Genomic DNA, 19,700 nt, shown 5'->3' with positions numbered 1-19,700 from the left:
GCCGCTTTCTCCATTTGCTGGGCACGAGCTGAGATTTTGTTACCAGCAGGCGCTCGGCAGCTCCTTTCCTGTAGCCAGAAGCTGGAGCTCACTCCTTATCTATACCTTCTGGCTCCCGCAGTGTGTATAGGGAGAGTCGTCATGAGGTCATGACATCTCTCCAATAGCGCAGAGCGTGAGGAGCTGTTGGACGGCGGTGGGCCAGGAGCAGAGCTTCAAATAAGTGCAGTGTTGTGTGTCATAATGTGTAAGGGGCAATACTACTGTGGGCATTGTGTATGGGGCAATACTACTGTGGACATTGTGTAAGGGGCAATACTACTGTGGGCATTGTGTAAGGGACACGACTACTGTAAGGCATTGTGTAAGGGGCAATACTACTGTGGGCATTGTGTAAGGGGCAATACTACTGTGGGCATTGTGTAAGGAGCACTATTACTGTAGGCATTATGTGTATGGGGCAATACTACTGTGGGCATTGTGTAAGGGGCACTACTACTACTGTGGGCATTGTGTAAGGGGCACAACTGCTGTAGGCATTGTGTAAGGGGCAATACTACTGTGGGCATTGTGTAAAGGGCACTACTACTGTGGGCATTGTGTAAGGGGCAATACTACTGTGGGCATTGTGTAAGGGGCAATACTACTGTGGGCATTGTGTAAGGGCCACTACTACAGCAGGCATTATGTGTAAAGAGCACTACTACTGCATACATTATATGTAAAGGACACTACTACTGTGGGCATTATGTGTATAAGGGGCACTACTTCTGTGGGCATTATATGTATAAGGGGCACTACTATTGTGGACATTGCATAAAAGGCACTACTACTGTGGGCATTGTGTAAGTGGCACTACTACTGTGGTCATTGTGTAAAGGGCACTACTACTCTGGGCATTATGTGTAAGTGGTACTACTACTGTGGTCATTATGTGTAAGGGGCACTACTACTGTGGGCATTGTGTGCAAGGGGCACTACTATTGTGGGCATCATGTGTAAGGGGCACTACTACTGTGGGTATTGTATTAGGAGTATTATTACTGCAGGCATTATGTGTAAGGGACACTACTACTGTGGGCATTGTATTAGGGATATTATTACTGTAGGCATTATGTGTAAGGGGGACTACTATTGTGGTTTTATGTGTATAAGGGACACTTCTACTGTGGGCATTGTGTAAGGGGCACTACTACTGTTGGCATTATGTGAAAGTGGTACTACTACTATGGGCATTATGTGTAAGGAGCACCACTACTGTGGGCATTGTGTGTAATGGACACTACTATTGTTTGCATCATGTGTAAGGGGCACAACTACTGTGGGTATTGTATTAGGAGTATTATTACTGCAGGCATTATGTGTAAGGGACACTACTACTGCGGACATTATGTGTAAGGGGCAGTATTACGGTAGGCATTATGTGTAAGGGGCACTACTATTGTGGTATTATGTGTATAAGGGGCACTACTACTGTGGGTATTGTATTAGGGGTATTATTACTGCAGGCATTATGTGTAATGGACACTACTACTGCGAGCATTATGTGTAATGGGCACTACTACTGTAGGCATTATGTGTAAGGGACACTACTATTGTGGTATTATGTGTATAAGGGGCACTACTACTGTGTGGTGTAACGTGAACAATGGGGCACTACTGTGTGTCGTAATGTGAATAAGGGACACTAAGTGGTGTCATGTTAAACAGAGGCACTATGTGCGGTGTAATGTGAATAATATTGTGCTACTGTCTGGGGTAATTTGAATTGGATGTACTATTGCGTGGCCAGGCCCCTTCCTTGTGAGACCATGCACCTTTTTTCAGCTTTACAAAAAATGGGAGGGTGCAACTTTATAGTTTGCAGGGGGGTGCCAAACACCCTAACACCGGCCTGTGTAGCAGGCTAATAAAATGTTATTATATCTGTATTAGTGGGTGCCTTTATTTTAATAAAACATGCTAAAATTAGTCTGTTTTTTTACCTATTAGCATTAGTATTACCTATTTAGGTAGATTAGAAGGAAACAGACACCCAAACTTTTTAAATCAATGAAGAGGGGGTGCGAAAATGGTAGTAGGGTGCTCTTTGAAGTAATGTTTAACTCTTTCCACTATGTACGTTTACATTCAGAAACACAATCACACAAAAGTACAATAGATGTAAATTAATTTTCTTTGCAGTTGCAAAAACCAAGATGAGTACATGCGCTTGTGAACATACTAGATGAGAATTATGAGTATTTGTTCAAATACAGTATTAAATAAGCTTAAAGCTGGGTACACACTAGACGATATATTATATAATTTGTCATTTTGAGATGAATCGGAACGAAAAATCATCAATGTCGGCCAGTGTGTACGCACTATTGCGCGCTTCCATGTTTTGTAATATCTTCCAATATGAAGATTCGGAGGCCAACACCATGCTTCTGGATGTGGAGGGGAAACTATATATTGGACAGTCTCACACCAGATCCTGCAGTGTGTACAGACCGCCTCATATATTGTATCGTCGCATCTGCCATCAATGGGTACACACATTGTCTAGTGTGTAGCCAGCTTTATTGAAGATGGATGATTCAAACAACTTAGCTGTGTTATTTGCAGATTTTGCATTTAACCAAGCAGACGGCTCTCACCGTTTTGAAGACAAATTGATTTGTTAAATATTCAGTGAATTTGCAATGTGATGCAAAGTCCTTGCCAAATTCATATTATATATAATATATTATAATTGCTGAAAACATGCCAAGTATTCAAATCGAGGCTTGCTTTGGGCCAACAGCATTATCTTCCCAGTTGAAAATAAGGATCCTTGTCTACTCGGAGCTGGTATGCACAGTAACTGTACTCATATTTTTTTTTACCATCACAACAATCAGGTTAGGCACATTATATAAATGATATGAACACTAATATTTAAGAGAAAATGAGTGCAAGTTATCTATTGCTTGGTACAGTATATGTTATTTGTTGGAAAAATCATACCATTATAATATATCTACAGTATCTATCGATCTATCTATTCATCTGTCTGTCTGTCGATTGATCACTCGGTCTGTCTGTCTCTATATGTACAATATGTGTTCTTCAACCAATTCATAATGTTTATAGATATTTAATATAAATGATGTGATTTTAGTTTATAATATAACCTTGTATTATAATATTCTCTTATAGATTAAGCTTGTGTTTGTATTTGGCAACAGAAATTCTACAGTTTTAGCATTTCAATTAAAACATGTAAAGCACTTTATTCTGAATTGCATTTCTATTTGGTTTTAAATAAATAACATTAAATATGTATTGCATAGAAACATAGAATTTGACGACAGATAAGAACCACTTGGCCCATCTAGTCTGCCCCATTTTGAAACATATTGTTACCTCAAACCTTATTGATCCTTTCTTCTTCTGAAGGATATCCTTATGTCTACCCCATGCATGTTTAAATTGCTCTACTGTCTTAGGCCCGTATTCAATTTGAACCGAGCCTCGATACTTTTTCACCTACCGGATTTTCGCCTACATCGTGTGCTTTGCAGGCGGAAAAGTATCGCGTGCGTGCCCGCGTATCGCCGTATTCAATTTGAAAGTAGGCGAAAACGGGTCCCGGCGAAACTTAAACAAGCGGAAAGTACTGTCAGATTTGAGGAAATCAGCCTGACACCCCCCAAAAGATGCTCTGACATGGGGTTTAGCTATGGTACCCCCCGATTTGGCTTGCTGAAGGTATTTGGTGTTTTTAAACGGGCTCAATAGCTGCTAAATAGCTTTTTTGTATAAGTGGTGCAGAATAGTATTCTGGAGGTTTTTTTGCAGAAAATAACTTATCCCAGCAAATTTGGGGTACTTGAAAATGGGGGCCAGCATATTTTAAAGTTGCTAAAGTTAAGTTTAAAAAAATTAGAAAAATCCACCTGCTGCAAGCCCCTGCAATGAAAAAAACACCTGGGGCATACTTGGGCACCCCCCCAGAGTCAAGTTCGCTAGTTTTTAACTTTGACCCCCAACATTTTTTTTTTCACCCCCAAATTCAAAATGATTTTTTGGGGTGTCCTTAAGTGTTTTTTAAAATATTTTTGACAAATTGGGGTGTCCTTAAGTGTTTTTTAAAATATTTTTGATACAGTTTACCTTTTGGGGACTGTCTAAAGGCTGCATGGGGGTTCCCACAACGTTGCACCCCAAAACCCCAATTCTGCACTTTTTTCCGCCTGCTATTCATTGGCGAATCTTTTTCACCTTTTACATTGCATTGACTTTCCGCCTAGACGGAAAGTCTTTCAAATTGAATACGGCGATACTTTTCCACCTGGCGAAATGACGTCATCGTCGAAAAAGTTTTCGCCCAAAACACGCGAAAACTGTTTTTCGATCAAAATTGAATACGGGCCCTATCCTCTACCACCTCTGATGGGAGGCTGTTAAACTTGTCCACTACCCTTTCTGTGAAGTAATTTTTCCTCAAATTTCCCCTGAACCTACCACCCTCCAGTTTCAGAACATGTCCTCTTGTTCTAATAGTTCTCTTTCTTTGAAGAATGTTACCTTCCTTTACCTTATTAACCTTGTTAAAACACTTTATATATTTGAATGTTTCTATCATGTCCCCCCTTTCCCTTCTCTGTTCCAAACTATACATATTAAGATCTTTTAGTCTTTCCTGGTACGTTTTGTGGTGTAGACCTTGCACCATTGTAGTTGCCCTTCTTTGTACAGTCTCTAATGTATTAACATCATTCTGGAGATATGGCCTCCAGAACTGAACACAGTATTCAAGATGAGGCCATACCAATGACCTATACAGTGGTATTATCACTTCTTTCTTTCTGCTACAGATTCTTCTCCCTGTGCAACCAAGCATCTGACTTGTCTTCCTCATTGCTTTGTTACAATGTTTGCTTGCCTTTAAGTCACCTCAAATAGTGACTCCTAGATCCCTTTCCTCTTCAGTAGTTTCCAGTATAGTGCCATTAATACTATATTTATCCTTTGGGATTTTTGAGACTCAAGGGCATGATCTTGCATTTTTTATCATTAAACTGTAGTTGCCACGTTCTTGACCATTCCTCTAGTCTACCTAGATCATCAATCATTTGTTTTACCCCTCCTGGTGTGTCTACCCTGTTGCATACCTTTGTGTCATCTGCAAAAAGGCTAAGTTTCCCTTCAATACTTGCAATGTCACAAATAAAGATATTAAAAAGCACTGGTCCAAGTACAGATCCCTGAGGTACTCCACTGGTAACATTTCCCTCTTGAGACTGCACTCCTTTACTACAACTCTCTGTTTCCTATCCTGCAGCCATGATCGTATCCATTCAACTATCTCTGTATCCAATCCCATGCTTTCCAGTTTATTTAACAGTCTGTGATGTGGAACAGTGTCAAAAGCCTTACTAAAGTCTAGATAAGCTATATCTATGCCCCCCCTTTATCTATTTCCTTAGTCACCCAGTCAAAAAAGTTAATATTTGTCTGACATGATCTCCCCCCAGTAAATCCATGCTGTTTGGGATCCTGCAAATTGCTGGATTTGAGATAATCTACAAATGTAAAACAGATAGACACAATATTAATAATTACGTTTATATTTTTTCTTTGATTTTGAAAGAATATGAAAATTTCTAAGCAAATCAATGGAATATAATGTATATCATTGTAGCGGGACACCTTCTGCTCAACAGGCTCATGTTGTTATTATTATACTACTGACATGTTGCTCTCTTCCAGAATTTAGTAGACACCATTTGGATGGCTGCAAGACTATCAGTTCCTACCAAGTTCTGTAGTTACGTGGTGCCCCTGGGATACTATTATTCAGATATCCTTTTGAGGCACTGTAAGTGGGGCTTACTTACCAAATGCTGTACTACCATTTTTCCTAAAAAAAAACAGGGTACCTAAAACAACAGTTATTGCACAACATACATTAATACAATGAAGCCTGCCCTAAGTAAGAGCTTACAGATCAAAAGTGGCACTTCACGTAAATGTCTTTTGAGAGCATACCTACTGTGTCCTCCAGACACTTCACTTCTCTATGGCTACAAATGACTAGAAAATAGGACAATAGCCATGGAAGCCAGGGCTTCAACTCAGTGGGGAATAAATGTAAAAATCACCTTTTACTACATAGCTTCATATTGTTATTTGAGGTTTGTATATGAGAAGGACTCATGCTCCACTAGCATACTGCTCCCTTCCATATGTTATTAGGAGCAGATCCGGCCCTGACCAATGTGATGCCCTAGGTGTCTCCAGCCATCAAATCTCTCCCCCTTGTGTGTCTCCAACCTTCAAATCTCTCCCCTTTGTGTGTCTCCAGCAATCAAATCTCTCCCATTTGTGTGTCTCCAGCCTTCAAATCTCTCCCCCTTGTGTGTCGCCAGCCATCAAATCTCTCCCCCTTTTGTGTCTCCAACCATCAAATCACTCCCCCTTTTGTGTCTCCAGCCATCAAATCACTGCCCTTGTGTGTCTCCACCCTTCAAATCTCTCCTCCTTGTGTGGGTCAAACCATCAAATCTCTCCCCTTTGTTTTTCTCCAGCCATGAAATCTCAGCCCCTTGTGTGTCTCCAGCCTTCAAATCTCTTCTCCTTGTGTGTCTACAGCCTTCACATGTCTTCCTCTTGTGTGTCTCCAGCCTTCAAATCTCTCCCCCTTGTGTGTCTCCAGCAATCCAGTCCCCAGGCTCTTTAACAAGCACTCATAATTTATTTACCTTTGTTGTCTTCCCCCGGCTCCGCAGCAAGCGCTCTGCTGTGTATAATATTAAACAGATGGAAGCTGCAGGAGCTGTATTATTGGCACTGAGCTGTACAGGCTCTCTGCTGCTGCTGCTCTGCTTCATGTCATATAATATGACAGGCAATGGCGCAGCAGTCACGGAAAGCCTGTACATCCCATTGGAGGACAGCAACTGCCCTGTTTCCCCGGGAGTTTTCCAGATGCCTCTAGGCTTTTCCAGTTGCCCTATGGCATTTGCCTATACCGTCTATGCCTAGGGTCAGCTCTGGTTAGGAAGCATTTGGACAGTTACATGCCGGTCAGATCCTAAGTGTTTCTGTAATCTGGGTTGAGTCTCTTGGAAACTCCAATAATTTAGTCTGGAAAAGAACAGGGAAAGGGAGATCCCTTTCTCAGGGCATTCATGTGTTGTAGAGCTGCTGATTCCTATTATCCCGGTTCTGTCGCTGATTGCAAGCTCTACCTTTACCGGTGGGATAAAAAAAAAATGTTATTTGCTATGCTTGGGTAGCTGACAATGCAGTGATTGCCTATTTTTATCTCCAATTATATTTATTTACTAACATTGCATTTGGGTTGAAATTTACATTGATTACACTGTAATAGGTATGTATGACCGCCAAACCTAAGCCCGGTGGATGAAATCGAGATGCCGGAAGGCCGGCAGATGAAGATCCCGACTGGGGTGAGTAACTAACCCAACCCTCCCTTCTCCCCCCCTAACCCTCCCTTCTGGGGGATGCCTAACCCTAATCTCCCCCCGGCTGGTGTCTGACCCTAACACCTCTTCCCCTAGCCTAACCCTAACCCTCCCAGGGGGGGTGCCTAACCCTAAAGTCCCCCTGGGTGAGCCTAAACCTAACCCCCCCATGGCTATCGGCATCCAACGCCCGACTTACCTACAATTGGTTTGCCGGGCGTCAGGATTTCGTCGTGGGGCTAATCATAGGCATCGGTACTTAGACACCGATGCCGGCATTTTGACCGCCGGCTTCCTGACTACATACCGATTACCCTGAAGAAGTGAAGTAAGTAATTTATTTGTCTGAAAGGTAGACAAGGAAAATTGTTTGCTATGAATTTTTGCAAATTTGCTCTCAAAGGCAATGTTTGCAGATTACCCTCTATGTCTCCTAAACACCAAACTTTTCAAGAGTTAAAAAAATCAGGACGATTCTTCGGAGTCTGAGACTTACATAAATATATCAAATATGTAAAAAAAAAACACGATTCTATTAAAAGTCCCTGGATTATATATTAGCCTGGTTTTAAATCACTTTTACTCTTCATATTTTGCAAAAAAGTTTTTCCTTTGCTGAAATGAACATTGTTGTAGTATTCAAAAGCATTATCTGTGAGACATCAGAGACTGGCATAGTCCACTGTCCTTAAACCATGAAGACCTGCTTTCAGAGAGAGTTCACTGATAGTAAGAACATTCGACTAAATAGAAGTGTGGGTGGTTACAAAGCTTAGGGGAACATCAGAAGGATGAGAAATAACTGTGAAAACGGAATACATGAACTGAAAAAAAAATGATCTGTGGGCAGTAATTGAAGCAATACAACATCTATTTTGTGCATGCAATGTGTTATATAACTTCAGGTTAGGAATGGATGTAATATAAAATATATATGTTATTCAGAGATATGGTTCCCAGTTAGATACTTTTCCCAGCTTTTTATATTTCTATTTTTTATTTTAGTCACTGATTTATGTTTTATCCATTGGCTTTCTGATATTTTACTTTGGTGAGCGGTTAATGTATGCTGCACAAAAGCATAACATTTATTCTGTATTTTATCACATTGAGAATTTCTTCTTTTGATCACACAGCTGAATGTATGTCGCCTCAACAATAATAGTAAAAAAAGAAATGCATTTAAATGGGTTTAAGGGAAATGAGGCATACTTTTTTACTTGGCTGTGCTATACTTAAAAAGTAGTTACGATCGACATATGGGTTGCTACATTGTTATTCAACCTATTCTTTTTAAGTTGTTTCTATCTCTTTTTTGAAATGTGGTTGTTTTTAGTAGTTTATGATAAGTGAACAGACAATAATAATAATCTAACAGCTATCGCGGCACCTATCTCCTATAGCAAGTGGAGACAGATTGTGAGGGTTGAACCCATATGCATGGCAATACAGACTTCCGAATCAAGAACTAGTGACAACACTGAGACATGAGACATCATTGAGGCATTATTTCACATGGAGTTAGGCATCAATAAGAGAAGGTGCCTCATTTATCCAACTAATTTCCTATGAATTGATAGATTGGATAGTATAACTGGTTTAGCTGACGTGTACACTTTAAAAGGTCTCTGTCCTTAAAAACAATCTTGCTCCCTGCCTCCAGTCTTAATTATTATTAAATTTTTGCAAGCTCAGGACATGTCCCCATATGTGCACACTGATCATGTTTCAGATAGGAATGAACAGTCTCTGTTGTATATATATATATATATATATATATATATATAGTAGGGATGAGCGGGTTCGGTTCCCTGAGAACCGAACCCACCCGAACTTCGGGGATCCGGGGCGATCCGAGCCCAAGCTCGGATCTCCCTGTCTGCCCCGGATCCCTCTCCCGAGGCAAAACCTCGAGATCTGCTGTCGGATCTCGAGGTTTTGCCTCGAGCGGCCATTTTAAAAAAAATGCCTTTGCCTTTAATGGGCAAAGTGCTGATTGGCTGACAGAGCCGTCTGTCACGGCTCTCAGCCAATCAGCATTATGGTGCTCATTTGCATGTAGCACGGACTCGTGAGATCCGTGCTACATGCATCTGTGTGATTGACAGTGACACAGAGCACAGATGGGTCAGTGAGACCCGTCTGTGCTGCTGTGTATTTCAATGACACAGATGCACGCACGGACCAGGAGATCCGTGCTACTTGCATCTGTGTCATTGACACAGAGCACTAACGGGTCCGTGAGACCCGTCTGTGCTGCTGTGGTAAAAAAAAAAAAAAAAAACCTGTGTAAAAAGAGAAAAAAATGGCGTGCCCCCCCCCAAAAAAAGAGCAACCAGCCCCGGGCATTAGTGACCCAGTGCTGGGTGTGCTTAAATACAGGGGACAAACGACATAGGGGTCCCCTGTACTTAAACACAACCAGCACCGGGCTAGTCAGAACCAGAGCTGGTTGCCAAAATACGGGGGACAAACGACGTAGGGGTCCCCCGTATTCTGCGCAACCAGCTCTGGGCTCTGATCCGGTCCTGGTTCTGGAAATACAGGGGAAAAAAATGAGTAGGGTTCCCCTGTATGTTCCAGAACCAGCACTGGACTTTTTCTAGCGGGGGGCTGATGCCACAGCCAGGGGAGCCCTTTCACCGGGCCCCCCAGCCGCAGCATCAGCCCTGACCGCTAGTCAGCCCAGGCCGGGGATCCCTGGAGAGCTGGGGACCCCCCCAATAAAGGGGTCACCCTCTCCAGGGCTCCCCAGGCCCAGGCTGATAGCCCGGGGCTATCCCCGCCACCCCTGGTGGCGGTGGGTGGCGGGTTGATTGTGTGGTGTGGTGTAAATAAAGAATATCAAACATTGTCTTTACAAGTAGAACTGCAAGTCCCAGCAAGCCTGCCCCGCATGCTGGTACTTGGAGAACCACAAGTACCAGCATGCAGGGCATTAAGGGCCCACTAGTACCTGTAGTTCACCTGTAAAAAAATGTTTAAAAAAAACACAGGACACACACACCGTGACAGTATAAGTTTATTAAACATACATACACACACACACACACACACATGTACACATACTCACCTATGTAACCTGTAGCATCGGTCCACTTGTCTGGTAAAGTATCCCTAGGGGACCTGTGAAAAAAAACATACTCACCATCTCCTATGCGAGGTTCTGTCCTCTTCGTTCCAAAGTAGGCATCCCCGGACTTGGCAAAAAAAAAAAAACGAAAACGCGATCCACGAACTTAGTACCGTTCTATAGAACGGTACTTCCCGAATGAGAGCTTAGCGGCGGGGTATCACCATGGAAACCCCGCTGCTAAGCGTTCATTGGCTGAGAGAGGCCATCTCCCGTCTCTCTCAGCCAATGAACGGCTCCCTCCATTGTAGTCAATGCTGGGAGCCGCAAGGTTATTAAAGTTTACCCTGCGGTTCCCACCATTGACTACAATGGAGGGAGCCGTTCATTGGCTGAGAGACGGGAGATGACCTCTCTCAGCCAATGAACGCTTAGCAGCGGGGTTTCCATGGTGATACCCCGCCGCTAAGCTCTCATTCGGGAAGTACCGTTCTATAGAACGGTACTAAGTTCGTGGATCGCGTTTTCGTTTTTTTTTTTTGCCAAGTCCGGGGATGCCTACTTTGGAACGAAGAGGACAGAACCTCGCATAGGAGATGGTGAGTATGTTTTTTTTCACAGGTCCCCTAGGGATACTTTACCGGACAAGTGGACCGATGCTACAGGTTACATAGGTGAGTATGTGTACATGTGTGTGTGTGTATGTATGTTTAATAAACTTATACTGTCACGGTGTGTGTGTCCTGTGTTTTTTTAAACATTTTTTTTACAGGTGAACTACAGGTACTAGTGGGCCCTTAATGCCCTGCATGCTGGTACTTGTGGTTCTCCAAGTACCAGCATGCGGGGCAGGCTAGCTGGGACTTGCAGTTCTACTTGTAAAGACAATGTTTGATATTCTTTATTTACACCACACCACACAATCAACCCGCCACCCACCGCCACCAGGGGTGGCGGGGATAGCCCCGGGCTATCAGCCTGGGCCTGGGGTGCCCTGGAGAGGGTGACCCCTTTATTGGGGGGGTCCCCAGCTCTCCAGGGATCCCCGGCCTGGGCTGACTAGCGGTCAGGGTTGATGCTGCGGCTGGGGGGCCCGGTGAAAGGGCTCCCCTGGCTGTGGCATCAGCCCCCCACTAGAAAAAGTCCAGTGCTGGTTCTGGAACATACAGGGGAACCCTACTCATTTTTTGTCCCCTATATTTCCAGAACCAGGACCGGATCAGAGCCCAGAGCTGGTTGCGCAGAATACAGGGGACCCCTACGTCGTTTGTCCCCCGTATTTTGGCAACCAGCGCTGGTTCTGACTAGCCCGGTGCTGGTTGTGCTTAAGTACAGGGGACCCCTATGTCGTTTGTCCCCTGTATTTAAGCACACCCAGCACTGGGTTACTAATGCCCGGGGCTGGTTGCTCTTTTTTGGGGGGGTGCACGCCATTTTTTTCTTTTTTTACACAGGTTTTTTTTTTTTTTTTTTACCACAGCAGCACAGACGGGTCTCACGGACCTGTCATTGCTCTGTGCCAATCACACAGATGCATGTAGCACGGATCTCCCGGGTTCGTGCTACATGCAAATGGGCACCATAACGCTGATTGGCTTCCTGTCTGCCACTGCAGTGCCACTCCTAGATGGGCCACGTGTTTGTGCCGCCCCCTTATGTCGCTTAGCATAGTCATCCAGCTTCCTCGGTACAACCTTTTGGCCTAAAAACAATATTGTGAGGTGTGAGGTGTTCAGAATAGAGTGGAAATGAGTGGAAATTAATGTTATTGGGGTTATTAATAGCGTAGGAACAAAAAAAGGCCCATTTATGTGATTTTAGCGTTTTTTTTTTATTTTTTAAGAAAAAATCCAAATCCAAAACACAAAACCCAGAACCCAAAACACGGAAGGGTGGTTTTGGCAAAACCAATCCAGATCCAAAACACGAAGAAAGATCCAGATCCAAAACCAAAACACAAAACACGAAAAGTGTCCGGTGCACACCCCTAATATATAGATATATATATGCACAACACAAGTACTAGTCACAGTGCCTAACCATTCAGATGCACTGTCCAAATATTAATTGAAATGAGTAATTCAGTATGATCTTCCACTATGGTCCCGTCAACACCAGTGGCAGCTCGTGTTTTTCCAGATGGACCTTTGTTGTAAAGTTACCGATGTTCATGAAATACAAAAGGTGAAAAACAAGCATCTCATAGTGTAATATGCTTATTGGTTATATGCATGCATCATCCACACTAAATATGCGTACAGTAATACCCTAGTAAACAGGCATGTCTCCCTCTTGTAGTTTTTAGAAGAGGCTTTTAGTCCAAGCTCATTAATACATATATATGGAGAGAAAGAACAGAGACTCTTCATTCCTATCTGAAATATGATCAGTGTGCACATATGGGGACATGTCCTGAGCTTGCAAAAATAAAGTAATAATTAAGACTGGAGGCAGGGAGCAAGATTGGTTTTTAAGGACAGAAACCTTTTAAAGTGTACACGTCAGCTAAACCAGTTAAAGTATCCAATCTATTAATTCATAGGAAATAAGTTGGATAAATGTGGCACCTTCTCTTAATGATGCCTAACTCCATGTGAAATAATGCCTCAATGATGTCTCATGTCTCAGTAATAAGCATATTACACTATGAGGCACTTGCTTTTCAACTTTTGTATTTCATATATACAGTATATATATATATATATATGTATATATAAAACATACACTAACATAACACTACTATAATGTGTCACAACATATATCACTTTTCATCGAGACAGACAGAGCTGCATTTTATCAAATAAACCCCTAGACAAATATTTACCAAAATATTTTAATATCAAGAATTAATATATGATTGTGCTGAATAATTATGGTAATTATTGCATGCTGTCTTTTTTTTCTAAAAGAACAACAACATGTTGAATTTCTCTCACTTACTCAGCACAGTGCAAACAGTTTGAGCAGACTCACTAACTCACCAAATTAACAGATCCACCAACTACTGTATCCCCCCAAAAAATACTGTAGGTCAACTAATTCTACCCCAAATAGTCAGTTAGGAGTTAGCCTTTAAGGCAGACAGGATAGTGGCAGTCACATTCAGGCATATTGCTAGACTCCATTCATAATTTTTTTGAGTATGTTTCCAATACTTATTTGACTTCAGTGGACAGTATTTTGTGACTCCAGGGGATGTCATTAACAGTATTATCACTTCTCTCATAATGATCTACTTATTGGCCACTGTATATGCAAGCATTCACTTTCAGTAGACATTGACAACTGATCATCTTGCACATAGGTAGTCGGCGTTAGGGGATGTAACCGGGGGTGGTTACAAAAAAAACGCAGGCATGGTGTGACCATTTAAATGCCGTTACATGGCCATAAATTAGCCATTGCGACCTCCAGCACAGCATGAGAGCTCTCTGTGTGTCAGGAGAGCCGCTGTATTTGAGAGAGGTCAGACCTGCCGCATGGGTGGCATGGCTGATCAATGTGCGTCAATGTTACCTATATTTACACTGGTACGTTATGTCAGACGCAGATGAGAAGGCAGCAGTGGGCTAACCTATGCTTGGGTAAGCTTTGAAACTATTAGCATATTTTTATAGCTGTGGTCCGCATGTAATCACAGCTGCAATCACATTAGCGTTCATCTCTGAATCAAGCTCAAAGTCTCCAATTATCAGTGATTTTGACAACCAGCACCTTTGTAAATCTACCCCAAAATGCATAAAATGCTAACATAACATCAATCTGTATATGATTGCAATGCATGTTATGTACTGGACGTGGTACACCACATTCTATGTATTTATTTATTTTTACCAGAGCAAATTTTTTGTTGAGAATCATTTGTTCCACCAGTGAAGACTCGTTATGGAAGAGATGAGGCTGCATGTGGCTCCACATGTGAGGGAACCACCAAAACTCATCCACTGATCCCAACAAGAGGTCATCTCCTTTATCCTCCTTCTCAGTACCTGAAATCAGAATGAAGGGAAACATTAATTAAAGTATTAACCTAAAGCGTAGTGTTAGTAAACATTTGTTCAAATATTGTCTATATAGAAAGCTAGATGCCCAAATAAACCAATAATTTGCCTCGAAAAATATTGGTATATTTGAAAGATCCAAAGGAATGATGTGATAGAAGCTGATTAGTGTGCACAGAATGGAGGTGCAGATGGAGAAGGCTTACCCACTCATATCCCGGCAGACCAGATGCCAGCCGTTGATATAATGACGCCGCCATCCCGCCGTCAGGCAAAATGCCAACGCCACTATCCCCTTACGGATGAGGATACCGGCGTTGGAAGCCCGACAGCCAGCATTCCGATTGTAAGACACTGGAGCCAGATAAGTCTTAGATGCTGGGGGGTGGGGGGGGATTAGGTTTAGGCACCCTCTGGGGGACTTAGGGTTAGGCACCCCCCAGGGAGGGTTAGGTTTAGGGTGCAGGAGGGGGGTTAGGGAAAGGCACCACCGAGGGGAGGTTAGGGTTAGGCACCCCCCGGGGAGGTTAGGGCTCAGCTGCCGGTATTTCAAACCCAACCCATGCAGAAATGTGTGCCAAAATACTAGCTTTGTCACAAAGCAGATTATAAAACCAGGACATTAGAGAAACATGTCAAGGCATTAAGGGCCTGAATCAGACCCGCTCGCGAGCGCTGAGCGCTCGCAAGCGGGTCGATGTTGCCCAAGTGCGCATGCACACGACGGAGGCGGCTCCGTCGTGCGCATGCGCGAGACCCGAATAACGATGGCCAAGCCATCGTTATGGGTCTCGCACCAAAGGAGGCGTGCTGTCGATGGTGATTGACAGCACGCCCCCTTTGGTGGGCGTGCCAGGGGCGTGGCTGCCCAGACGGAGGCGTTCCCATGGGAACGCCAACCATCTGGGGCCGGCCCCACTGACATCACTAGTGATGTCAGTGGGAGTGCTTTTGGCTCTGATAGAGCCAAAAGCACTCCAGGGCTTGCGGCAGCGAGACCCTACCGCAAGGGTCTCATCGCAAGCCCGATGGTCGCGATGGTCTTGAACTGCTGCTATATCCTAGTCTTTTTACTTACAAATATAAACACAATTCTGTGCTGGTGTAATAACTAAACATACAGTATATAAAAAATGTTCATTTATTTAAAACTACCTGACGTACCTGGGAGTTATTAAGTTTATTATGTGAAGTCATCCAAACCCATCCAGTGGAAGACCCAGAACAGGCTCCCTGGGTCAAAGTTCTGCCCAGTGCACTCCTCCATGAGGTCTGACTGGGACCCCAAACACTCCATTAGGCATCCCACACCAATTACCACCCCTCTGTGAAGTTTTCATCCAAATCCGAATGGGACCTCAACCCCCTAGTATGTCTTTTGAGATGCAATATTAACACTCTGTGAAGTTTTCATCTAAATCCATCCAGTGGAAGGCACAGAACAGGCTCCCTGGGTCAAAGTTCTGCCCAACGGGAGGTCAGACCGGAACCTTCACCCCCCTAAAACCTAGCCAGGATCCAACTGGACCACCTCTCATTGGTTTCATCCCAATCGGTGCAAGGGTGTCCGAATGCATAACCAGACAGACAAACATGGAATTTAACATAATAAACAAGCAAAATAAAATTTATGCAGTGAATAGTAATTAACCCTTATATAGAAATTGCTAGGTAGCAATAAAATAACATTATATTATCTAACATTAAAAATGTGGCTACTATATTCTTTGTATCACTCCCTCCATTGATAAAATGATAAATGATAAAGATAAACCCTCGCTTGCCTTTATTTTACAGTTTAATAACAGCTCGAGATGTATTCAATCTATAATTAATAGAAACTATAAGATTCTTCATTATCAGGCACCAAGTACTTTTAAAGGTAATAAATAAGCTAAGGATGTAGTTGGGACATGGGGCCTGATTCAGAGGTGGACGGAATTGCACAGCTACAATACACACAAGCGGCTGTGCAATTCTGTCCATTTAAAATGAAAATGCAGAAGGAGGAGTCACAAACCTCCTTGCTGCATCTGCGTGATCACAGCGCTGCGACCGCAGGCTGCAGTAGCTGAAGCTTACTGCAGCCTGACTGTGTCCTGGCAGCTTGCGAGGCCAGGAATTCTGTGTGCGCCCATGCAGACCCTATCATCATCCCTCCCGGAAAAAGGGTGGGACACTGGGAACACTGCCAGGGAACTCCACCGCTCCGCCTCCCAAAACTGCAGCCTGTCAATCAGGCTGCGGCTGGGAGGCACTGCGAGCGAACTCAGAGATGGAGGGATGGACATGCGCAGTCCTCCCACCATCGGAGATGTGTGCTAACCATCAGGTTAGCATTCATCTCTGAATGAGGCCCATGGTTACCAAGAAACTGATGGGTAACTTATGTTGTAAACATTCCAGATGTAAACTTGTAAACATATTAAGAATAGAGTACGTGCCAGCAATGGAGGAGATCCTTTAAGCATCAAGCAATTTAAAAATTGCCAATCGAGCTTTGTCATTTATGTATTGTGCTGTGAATGCCCAAAACAATATGCACCACCAGAACCCCAAAAGAAAGGTTCAGAGAATATCTAAATAACATCAAAAAGGGCCCAGAGACACTTTAAATGAATGGTGATGCAAAACCTTGGCCGTGCCTGGCTGGTGACTAGGACATGGCCTGAAGTTGGGGCAAACAAAGTCAGTCTCAGGGGTGTGTTATGGGAGTGTCACAGGTGTGTCAATGAACATTGCGGCTGCAATAGCGTGCATCTCTGTATCAAGCCCATAGTGTATTATGTACTTAAGATTAGCTATTATTTGAGAATTTAGTATTTTGTCACAGATAAGGCATAACAATGCATGGGGCATAGCACTCGTATCAGATCTATTTTTTACTTTATACACAGACTGCATAATTTTTTATCAATATTGCTACTTTTTCAAAAAAAATTTCCAAATTTTTGACTTATAGTGTATTTGGTACTTAGAATTGGTATTTTAGTAGCAAAAGAATAGACATAAAGTCACAGATTAAGCATAACAATGCGGGTCACTCATTTCAGACCTGTCCTTTGCCTTTTTACCCTAGATTGTATACTTTTTCCTCAATTTTACTACTTTCTCCTCATTTGTGCTACTTTTTCCTTAATTATATGTCTTAGTGGGCTTATAGTGTACTAGGTACTTATGATTAGTGGTTTGGTGTGGCTAAATTGGCAAATCCGTGGCACACCAAATGGCGCTATTTGCACAATTTGAGGATAGCTGTATGTTGAAACATTTGTACTTGCAAATTTCCTTTTATGAAAGGAAAATAATATCCTTTATAAATAATACATGTATATCATAATATGTACTTTTTTTTATTTTAAAACACATTTATAGACTTCCACCGATTGATAGTGCAATATAAAAATATGTAAAAATGGGTGTGTTTAATAAAACTGTCAGCTTGTTCCGCATGAAAATGAATGAAGTTTTGGACTGAATAAGTGATGCCATGATCATTGTTACAGACTTTGGGGCTGTTTCTGATGTATTGTGGCTGTAGATGAAGCCTGATTTACTACCTTATGCTAACGCGCAGGTTCGTGCATCTGGAAACAGAAACATGCCGTCGTTGATATTATGCCAGCCTCTACAACCATCATAATCCGTCAGAAACAGACTCGCTATACACACAACTGAAAATCACACTAAGCATTTGATATACACCCACAACATTGCCAGAAGTCAGGGCTGTGCCACAAGCTCGCATTGTTGCCGCCCAGTTGTTTCCCGAAATGCACAATTTCACGGAAAGACACATCTGTCTAAGTTCCATATGGCGGACATACTGTATGCAAAACTGCGTAAATTAACTTCTGTGCATGCGCTGTCTGCAAACCTTTGCTCCCATGTGCAGAGATCTGTCCATCTCAGAATCAGCCCCATATCAGTGCTTGGTTTTAGTACTTTTACACCAACTCTATATTGAGCTACATATAATGCTGAAACGGAGCAATTGTACCTAGGCTCACCTGGCTACACCACTGTAGAAAATGTAATAGTGTGTTGCTAATCATGTCCTGTTGATGCCAATTGATCTATGAACATTCTGTTCTTGTTAACTTGCTGTTAATCCTACATATAGTCTACCATCTAGCCCTACCATAGAGGTACTGCTATTGCATTTGTTAACATAATCACTGTACCATGGACAAAGATCAGGTGGTATTTTTAAAGCAAGAACTGGGCATTAGAAGAAGGAAAGTGCAAACCAAGACAATGTTGTGTTCTTCTTGCTAAATGCACTTACCTGTGTGGTAGAACTTTCCAGAGAATCCCAGATTAAAAGTAAAATTTGAAACTTTAGTTCTAAGTAACTTTTGCGTATCAAGAAGAGCCTGTAAAATAGAAAAGTCAGTGTTCAGAAAATGTAAGTATGTGCACCTGGGGGATACGGGACGCCGCCCCACCAGACACATACTGATACACACCCAACATAACAAGACGCATGCAAACACTGGTTGGATCCTATCCTACTCCACTGGTGCTATATACTGGACTTATATCATCATTGTATGCGAGACATTGATTTACTAACTTTTACTACACCCGAACTGGTGGCACTCATCCCTTGATTGATGCACTAGAGTTTTGCATCATCACATTTAAAACTCACTAATACCGCATCTGCAATACTGCACCATATTTACACTGTTGTAAGGTGCTCCATGTCTCCATCTTAACCATTAAAATACCAATTTCTAAATACAGGTATTCGCATATCATTTATGTGTAGCGCTGACCTCCAACAATATAATTTATACTTCCGATTGGGTTGGGTACCCACATAGAGGTTGGCAGCAAGCACTGAACCCCTGACACAACCCATAAATTTGAAGCACAGGTCTCCCGTCTCTATTAAATGTAATTGCTATCATCTGAGATCCAGTTGCCTTGCTATTAAACCCACCAGGAGTTTGTTGGCCAGGACCAGGAAGTCATCAGTCAGTGTAAAGAACAATTGCATCAACACAAAAGGTTATCAGGGACCATTCCTGAATTTGTACCGACCCTTAAATATGATATTTGCCTTTTGTGAATATAACACATCATCTTTAATATTGTATCTAGTTACATATTAATTAAACCTCTACACTTATTGTGCTAACAATTTCTTTATAAAGAGCAGTT

The 19,700-nt window shown here is 42.6% G+C and overlaps 1 protein-coding gene across 1 annotated transcript in view; it reads right to left on the bottom strand.

Annotated features, from left to right (window-relative positions):
• The window catches only part of LOC148538795 (bifunctional heparan sulfate N-deacetylase/N-sulfotransferase 3-like), a 298,794-nt gene that overhangs the window by 101,800 nt on the left and 177,294 nt on the right, over window positions 1-19,700 (bottom strand). Inside the window, exons 3-4 of the mRNA XM_088452217.1 lie at window positions 18,820-18,907; window positions 14,365-14,519 (exon numbers count right to left, since the gene is read on the bottom strand). Coding sequence (XP_088308343.1) covers window positions 14,365-14,519; window positions 18,820-18,907 — 243 coding nt within the window. The remainder of the gene's footprint in view (window positions 1-14,364; window positions 14,520-18,819; window positions 18,908-19,700) is intronic.

The sequence above is a fragment of the Taudactylus pleione genome, unplaced genomic scaffold, assembly GCF_031769625.1.
Source record: "Taudactylus pleione unplaced genomic scaffold, aTauple2 ptg000036l, whole genome shotgun sequence".
Classification (NCBI taxonomy): Eukaryota; Metazoa; Chordata; class Amphibia; order Anura; family Myobatrachidae; genus Taudactylus; species Taudactylus pleione.
The sequence above is the reverse complement of the archived record's forward strand: the minus strand, read 5'-3'. Positions and strand labels throughout refer to the sequence as shown.